Raw genomic sequence first — 9,128 nt, forward strand, 5'->3', positions numbered from 1 at the left:
ATGGGGAGTGGGCGGGGGGAGGGATGGCATTGGGAGTTATACCTGATGTAAATGACGAGTTGATGGGTGCTGACGAGTTGATGGGTGCAGCACACCAGCATGGCACAAGTATACATATGTAACAAACCTGCATGTTGTGCACATGTACCCTAGAACTTAAAGTATAATAAAAAAAAAATTCTTCTTTGGAGTAAATGACATTTCATTAAGCTATGTGCATGTATCACTTAATAATATAAGCAAAGGAAATAAAAAATACAAAAAAATACAAAAAAATAAAAAATAAAAAAAGTTGTTCTCTTATGGATGTGAGAAGCATGTGGTACATTCATGTTATATGTGGATGGCGTGGGCTTTGGAAGAGGGGTGATATATTTAAGTGACAGAATGATGGTCTAGAGTTAGCACCAGAAAGGCAAAAGTTAACTTCCTTTAGCCTGGCAAGTGTAGGTGTTTTCTATTGGAAGAGACTTTGAGGAAATGGGAACATTTAAAGAAAGAAATGTTTCATTAAAGTGGTAATTTGTATAAAATATAAATTCTACAGGACGCAAGGGATTGGCAGAGGAGTAAGCACCAAGATGAATCATGACTGGGGAGGCGAATGATTGAGGTGGACAGGAATGAAGATTTGGGAGCTAAATACAACCGGAGGGTTAGAGTAGATGGTCTCTTGGACTGCTAGGAATTGACAGAACATTCTTCTGTTTTATACCTCCAAAGTTTGACCAATACTTTTCCCTCTGCTTCTGATGTTCTACTTCCATCCCCCTCAGCGTTTTCTGCCTCATTCAGATTTAAGATTCTAAGCTCAAACGTTTGTATTTCAGTCCTGGAAATCATCCATGGCACTCCTTCCTCACCTCTTCCCCAGCCTCAGACCCCTTCTTAGCATTCCCATACCACCTAGTACACTTCCTTATCTTAAAACTTACTATTTTATATTAAAATTACTTTTTTGTTAATTGTTTATTTATCAGTAGAAACTCCTTCTTAGCCCACGTATTCATGTTTCATAGTTCAGGAACACAAGTCAGTGACAAACTTCTGCGTAATTTAGCCCAAAGAAATTCTTTATATTTCAAAATCACTTTGTATTCCGAAAGATACCAGTCTTCTTCATCTCCTCAAAATCTTTGATGGAATCATAATTTCTGAAGAAATCTGTGTGTGCCGCCTTTCTTGGTTTAGCCACAGCAAACAGAGAGAGATCTGCAACCCCCAGGGATACAGTGAATGTTCCAACAATATGAAATTTCAGGCACTTGGCCATAAGGCCACATATCTAAGGTTTTGTCAAAGCACAGAAGCCGTGGTCGTTGTACTTGATAGGTATGTCACTACCGCCCTTCCTGGCCGATAGAGAAGTGGAAAAATTACTTTTTTTTTTTAACTTCCCCTACAAAATACTATGATCCTCTGAGGCAGAAGGTTTGTTTGTGGGGGGGGGGGTTATTGTTTTGAGACAGAGTCTTGCTCTGTTGCCCAGGCTGTAGTACAGTGGCACAATCATAGCTCACTGCAGCCTCAATCTCTGGGGCTCGAGCAATCCTCCTGCCTCAGCCTAGCAAGTAGCTAGGACTTCAAGGTACATGCCACTATGCGCAGCTAATTTTTTTTTTTAAATTTTTTGTAGTGACAGGGTCTCACGATATTGCCCAGGCCAGTCTCAAACTCCTGGGCTCAAGCAATCCTCCTACCCCTGCCTCCCAACGGGCTGGGATTACAGTTGTAAGTCCATGTTTTAGTCCTCTCTTTTCCTCAGGGAGGTAGCACAGAGCCTGGAACAGAGCGGGTATCAACAATTATTTGTTTAACTGAACAAAGAAGTTAGGCCCCTGTGTTTTGATTGTAAGATGAGCATGGCAAGTGCCTGGACTTTCTCTGACTCTTTATTCAAGGTCCAATGGTAGTACAGGCCAATGAGTTAAAGCAAACTCTGTGGCCAGTTAGCAGCTCATCGTTAAGGCCAGGAACACTACCTTTATCTTCAGTGTCTCCTTTGTTTCTAGAATGCAGAGGCAGTCTTTGGCAAGTGATGAATGGTAAGGGAACACTTCCTGACATTTATGTTTGAGCAACCAGAATTTTATGTGATGCTGTTACAGTGATCACTGCACAGAGTATTCGTCCTGCTGCATTGCTGTCATTTGTCTTTGTACAAAGATCTTCGTGATGAATAGACTTGAAGGACTTTATGTTATGGTTCATGAACAGAATTCTCATCAAGACCCAGGCATATTTTATTGAGTTTGTGCCTTGGCAGTTCTTCTGGATAAAATATTTCATTGACCTTCCCAGAGACATCGTAAAACATCTAACTGCAATTTTTCATTTTTGTGTTAGGGCATTCATTATTTGACAGTCTTTGGCTGCTTAAACAATTCCTTCTGCTTTCTTTGTCATTGAAACTGAACTTTCAATATTGCTATTCTTTTCTTTTGGAGTATATCCTTTACCTTCTTCCTTAAGGTTTTGCTTTAAAACTCCATTTTACTTTTCATTCCTCCATTAGACATTTCTCCATTGGGCTTTTCAGAGGACTAGAAAGCCTTTTCACAAAGAACTTGAACTCACAGGAAGGAAATGATAAGGAAACTTAATTACCTTTGCATCTTAGTTGTCCTCCCTCCTCACCCCTCTTCATCTCCAGCATAGAACTAGACCTTATTTTTCCCAAGCAACCAATAATAAAAATGCAGAAAATGTTATGTCCTTCTTTTATTCATCAGACCATTAGGCATTATTAGGCATATTAGACTTGCACACTATGTATACAGGCACTCTGCTAATTAGTCGATAGAAAAATGAAGAAGATAGCCAGTGCCTTCAAGGAATGCATAATCTAATCAGGATGATGAACGAAAGGTTGCAAGTACCTTCTCTAAATCTTTGCTTAAAAAAAAAAATCTTCGAATTAAGGTAATATACTTTCCTGATGGCGTTATATAATCACATTAGCTTCTCTATATGAGGAACGTAGCACAGTTCCTGGCCTGTAGTAAAAGGTTCAGTAAATGGTGATTATACTAATGGATAGATACAGAGTAAGTAGAAACATGAAGAAGGCAGTGGACATGGCATCTCTACTTAGACATAAAGAAGGAATACTGGGGAAAATTGTATGTACAAAGGCATAAAGCAATGAAATATAAGGTACATTTAGAGAATCATAAGTAAGTAATTGGTCTATTGGAACAGAGGGATGAAGGAAGGAAGCTTAGTAAGAGATGAAGCTTCTGAGGTAGGCAGGAATTTAGATAATTAATGGGGGACATTAATCTTGTAAGGAATGGGGGACATTAATATTAAGCAGGGGAGTCTTAAAATTAGTTAATTAATGCTGAAGATAATTTCTCGTATACTACGTGTCTCTCTTAGGTCTCACTTGCTCTGGAGCCTCTGTCAGAAACTTACGACAGCTACCATCCACTTCCTACCACTGACATGACAGAAAATGTGCTTTTATCTAAGCAGGGATTCAGAGAGAATACTGAACCCAGCAGTACCCAGTTTCAGGTTCCATCAAGGTCTCGCGACATACATACCATCAAAATTGATGGAAAAGAGTTAGGAGCCAACAGCAGTAGATCAACCACTCCGAGGTAATTACCACACCTAATACCAGTCAATCTGTCAGTTAACTCCACTGTACTTGTGATTTCTGTCTTTCATTTATGGTTGAGTAAAAGATTAACAGCAGAGAGAGGCACAGTCCTCATTTAGCCGATAACTGTGAAGCCCTCGATCTGGTCCTGGTTTGATACTAGGTGCTGGGCCTAGAAATAAGTAAGACATAATTTCTGTTTTCGAGGACTACTCACAATCTCAAAATGAAGCCACTCACAATGAAGCCAACATACAAATAAATGACAAAATGATATCCAGATGCAGGACAGATGTTCATGAGGGAAAAGAGGGAAAGGGAGCTATTCTGTGAAACAGAATGGAATAAGAATCAGGTTTTTATTTTAAGTAATTATTTATGAAGCATTTGCTTTGTGTCAGGCTCTGCTGAGCTCTTCGTTTTATTGTCTCGCTTAAGCTATGACTCCCTAACTGTAGGTAAAGCATCTGTTACTTCTATAATTTGGGAGATGAAAAAGAGATTTACAAAGTTGCATTGCAAATAAATCACCCCTTTTGAGGTCCAAACTACCTTGCCAAAACCGCTGGTCTACTTTCTGTCTCTGACAAAATAGAATGTTACCATAATAGATTATATATTGCTGATGTTCTCCTTTTTTAAAAAAAAAACAGGGGAAAAGACCATGTATACTTTGCAGAGAACCCTGATACAATAAAGGATTCTTCCTTTGGACTACAGCACCATCTTAATTCAGGACAGAGTTTAGAGTCTGTAACTCTGAAAGGCAGAGCTCCACGGAAGCAGATGTCCCTTCTGAACAGTTCTGAATTCCAGCCTCAAATTAGAACAGTTGCCAAGAGTCACAGTGACTCATGCATTCTTTCTTCAAACAACCCCCCTACCAAGGATCTTCTTTCAGGTATGTATTTATTTGTGAACTGAGTCAGACTAAACTACGTTTATTGGGATTGCTCTACTTGTTAGCCAGCCTACAAAGAGAACCAAGACTCTTGTTTGAACCAAGTCAAATAAAAACAGGCAGTCTTGCTAGAGTCCAGCATCTTGCACCATTTAAAGACAGCGGTATTAAACCACCAGGGTATTTTTAAATAATTACTCGGTGCATAAAATTGCAGGTTTGGGAAAGGAATCATTTAAAAGGAATTGGATATGAAGGGAAAACCTTTATCATAGAAAAGGGTTAGTCCTTATTTTGTCCAAAATAATTCAAGGCAAGTAAGGTTTTTGTCTCATCATCAGCATTTATTTATCCCACTGTATGGAGACTAGTACCAAATCCATTTCACATTCTGAAAACTCTTAGTCTTAGTGAGAACATTCAGTATACAACTGCTAATCTTCATCCTGGGAATTAAATAATGACTTGTGGCCAAATAGAAGAAGAAAGGAGACAGTTTACCCTTATAAGGGCTTAGACAGAAATAAAAAAGCAAACAGGAACAGAATTAGATTACCTCATGTTAAGGAGTGGTATAATAAAAGCAATTGACTTAACATTACACTGTAATGTTCAACCATGTATCTCTTTGACCTCAAGATCATAACAGGAATTTGTCTACATCCCTACAAGTAAAATTTCCAAAATTAAAATATCTGTAGCATCAGAACTATTTGGTTACATAATTAAGCACATTTTGTAAAAGAACAAAAACATTTTGTTTATATTTCTTCAACTGAAATGTCTTAGATTCCCTACTCTAAAAAATATACAGGCCGGGCGCGTTGGCTCACGCCTATAATCCCAACACTTTCGGAGGCTGAGGCGGGCAGATCACTTGAAGTCAGGAGTTCGAAACTAGCCTGGCCAACATGGTGAAACCCTGTCTCTACTAAAAATACAAAACTTAGCCAGGTGTGATAGTAGGCGCCTATAGTCCCAGCTACTCGAGAGGCTGAGGCAGGAAAATCACTTGAACCCAGGAGGCAGAGGTTCTTGTGACCCACAATCACACCACTGCACTCCAGCCTGGGCAACAGAGCGAGACTCTGTCTCAAAAAAAAAAAAAAAAGAAAAAATATATATATTTTTTTAAAAATATATATATATATATATGTATGTATACTCCAAGATTATAAACTATTAATTTTAGTCTTTAATGCAAAGACTGCGTTAACAAGAAAGAAAATGAACCCACTGTACTCAGCACTTGTCAGCTCATTTGTGTAGACCCGGGCACCAGACTTTAAGAAAGATATTTGTTGACTCAATAAACAGTTATCTATTCAGCATTACCAGATGACTGGTGCTCTTCTAGGCATCAGGGCTACAGTAGTTAAAAAGAAAAAAGATATAAACTCCCGCTGTATGGGTTTTATATTGATTGGAAGACAAATGATAGACTAAATAAATAACCATGTGTTACTTGGTGATCATGGCAATGGCGATATATCAAGCCAAGAAGGTGAGAGAAGGGGATGTTAGTTTTACATAGGTTGGCAAAGGAAGACCTCATTAACAAGATAACATTAAGCTACTCAGGAGGCTGAGGTAAAAGGATCACTTGAGCCCAGGAGTTCAAGTCCAGCCTGGACAATGTAGCAAGATCTCATCTCTCAAAAAAAAAAAAAGCAAAGAGAAAAAAGAAGGTAACATTAAAGATCTAAAGGAAAGGAGATGTGTTCCTTCTTTTTTTTTAACTTTTATTTTTTATTTTTTTTAATTATACTTTAAGTTCCGGGGTACATGTACAGAATGTGCAGTTTTGTTACACCCATCAACCCATCACCTACATTAGGTATTTCTCCTAATACTATCTCTCCCATAGCCCCCCACCCCCTGACAGGCCCTGGTGTATGATGTTCCCCTCCCTGTGTCCATGTGTTCTGAAAGGAGATATGTTCCTTCTAAGGAGAGTAACCAGACTGGTAAAAGGACCAGCAAGAGATAGCCTGGAGAAAACAGCTGCCACTTATTGAGCACTAATTATGCACTAGCTACTATGCCAAGTGTTTTATATACATAATCTTATAAAAGTCATGTGAGGTAGGTATTATCCCCATTTTAAAATGAAGGCAGAAGCTCAGACTTAGGAAGCTCCTGTGCTATCAAAGGGGGCAGCTCTCATTTATTATTGTCTCAGACTTTAAGGCAAAGTCCTATGCTTCATCTGACTCTAGTTTCATTGTTTACCTAGGCCTGTTTTGTTTTGTTTTGCTTTTGCTTTTTAAATCAAGACTTTGCTGGCCAGCTGTTCAAGCCAAGCAGAATATGCCGTGCACAACCCATGGGCTGTCAATGTGCAATCTCTTCAATAAGAGTTACTAGGATCTGTGGATTTAAAGATAAAACAAGATAGATTTTGACTCAGTCTTAGCAGTCTGACTTGTGCACAAATGAGAGAGGGACCACATCTCTGTAAATGGTCAGGTGTGGGCTAGATAACCTTCTGATGTGACTTACAGATGGGGTTAAATTATCAGGTACATAGCTGGATAAGATCTTTTTTATTTTTCAATTTTATTTTAGATTCAGAGGGTATATATGCAGGTTTGTTACCTGGTTATATTGCATGGTGCCAAGAATTGGGGTATGAATGATCCTGTCACCCAGGTACTAAGCATAGCATCCAATAGTTTTTCAGCCCTTGCCCCTGTCTTCCCTCCCCCTCTAGTGGTCTCCAGTTTCTATTGTTGCCGTCTTTTTATCCCTGAGTACCCAGTTTTTAGCTCCCATTTATAAGTGAGAGCATACAGTCTTGAGTTTCCTGTTCCTGGTATAATTCCCCTGGGAAAGTGGACTCCGGTTGCACTGGATAAGATCTTCAAAGGTCCCTTCCAACCACAAGATTAAGTGGGCCACTTTAGTAAGCATAGAACTGAGGTCGTGGGAGGGACACAACAAATACGTCAACCTAATGATTTTTCTGGTCTTTGATGTGCTAATACACTACCAGAAACGAGGGGACAAGGCTGTATCAGTCAACCAGCTATTATTTATGAAACACTAACTACACAGCAGGATACTGTCCTTCTCCATTTTCAAAATAGCAATGATACATTAGATTCTTCTCCTACTTCACGTCTCTGACTATCATACATATCCTTTAACCAGCCAGAGAAAAATCTACTTTAAAAGGTTAATATGATTAGGTTCTGCCTACCAAGATAATCTTCCTGTCTTAAGGTAAGCATTGATTATATCTGCAAGTCCGAGCAAGCCAGCTCATGCCTATAATCCCAGCACTTTGGGAGGTTGTGGTGGGAGGATCACTTGAGCCTGGGAGGTCGAGGCTCCAGTGAGTCGTGATCATGCTACTGCGCTCCAGCCTGGGTAACAGAGGGAGACCTTGTCTCAAAAAAAAAAAAAAAATTGTTTTAAATAATTACATCTGCAAAATCCTTTCATAGTAATACCTAGACAAGTGTTTGAATTACTAGGACAAGGTATGAGTATATGAGGCACTGGGGACCTTGGGGTAGCCATCTTACAATTCTGTCTATCATAGTGAGTGATCTTTATTTTTTAGTTTAGTTGTATTGCCACATCATACATTGAACATATGATATTTAAGATTTTTGATTTTTTTTAAGTTTTTAAGGTATATTTTGACTTCTTTACAGTAACAAATATTAGATGTTTTGATGTTTATGGACTTTGGGAGGCAAGGGCAGGAGGATAGCTTGAGGCCAAGAGTTCAAGACCAGCCTGGGCAACATAGCAAGATACCATCTGTACAAAAAAATTAAAAACAAACCAGGCATGGTGGTATGCACCTATAGTCCTAGCTACTTGGGAGGCTGAGGTGGGAGGATTGCTTGAGCCTGGAAGTTCGAGGCTTTAGTGAACTGTGATTGTGCCACTGCATTTCAGCTAGGGCAACAGAGCAAGACCCTGTCTCTAAAAATATGTAAATAATGAATAAGACTATGGATATTTTTGACTTGTTTTTTTTCTTGGCCTAACCATCATATTTTATTTTTAGAAATTATAAAATTAGACTAGGAGTTAGGCACTTTCTAAGTGCCTGTGGAACCTCAAGAAAATAATAAGACCTCCTGTATCTGTTGGAATAATACTATTGGGCCTGAGCTTTTTTACTGTATTTGTTTTTATTTAGAAACAGGGTCTCACTATGTTGCCCAGGCTGGAACACTGTGACTCTTGATAGGTGTGATCATAGCACACTATCCCCTCAAACTCGTGGACTCAAGCAGTCTTCCTGACTCAAGCAATCCTCCTGCCTCAGCCTCCCAAGTCACTGGGACCATGGGCACATGCTGCCCTGCCCGGCTAGCACTCAGCTTTTAAAAAGAAACCTAAGAACTAAGTAGGGTCATAGATAGTATAGCAGTTAAAAGCATAGGATGTGGAATCATCTGGTTATAGACGTATTATGTGTGCAACTTGGCCAAGTTACCTACTCTCTGCCTCAATTTTTTTTTCTTTTTTTATATTTTAAGTTCTAGGGTACATGTGCACAATGTGCAGGTTTGTTACATATGTATACATGTGCCATGTTGGTGTGCTACACCCATTAACTCGTCATTTACATTAGGTATATCTCCTAATGCTATCCCT

The 9,128-nt window shown here is 39.1% G+C and overlaps 1 protein-coding gene across 2 annotated transcripts in view; it reads left to right on the forward strand.

Moving 5' to 3' along the window:
* Positions 1 to 9,128, forward strand: part of C2CD3 (C2 calcium-dependent domain containing 3) — a 190,128-nt gene that overhangs the window by 29,835 nt on the left and 151,165 nt on the right. For both annotated transcript variants that reach the window (XM_011996184.1, XM_011996185.1), the window contains exons 4-5: positions 3,382 to 3,605; positions 4,261 to 4,508. In XM_011996184.1, coding sequence (XP_011851574.1) covers positions 3,382 to 3,605; positions 4,261 to 4,508 — 472 coding nt within the window. The remainder of the gene's footprint in view (positions 1 to 3,381; positions 3,606 to 4,260; positions 4,509 to 9,128) is intronic.

Source organism: Mandrillus leucophaeus, unplaced genomic scaffold, assembly GCF_000951045.1.
Source record: "Mandrillus leucophaeus isolate KB7577 unplaced genomic scaffold, Mleu.le_1.0 Scaffold504, whole genome shotgun sequence".
In the NCBI taxonomy this organism is placed as follows: Eukaryota; Metazoa; Chordata; class Mammalia; order Primates; family Cercopithecidae; genus Mandrillus; species Mandrillus leucophaeus.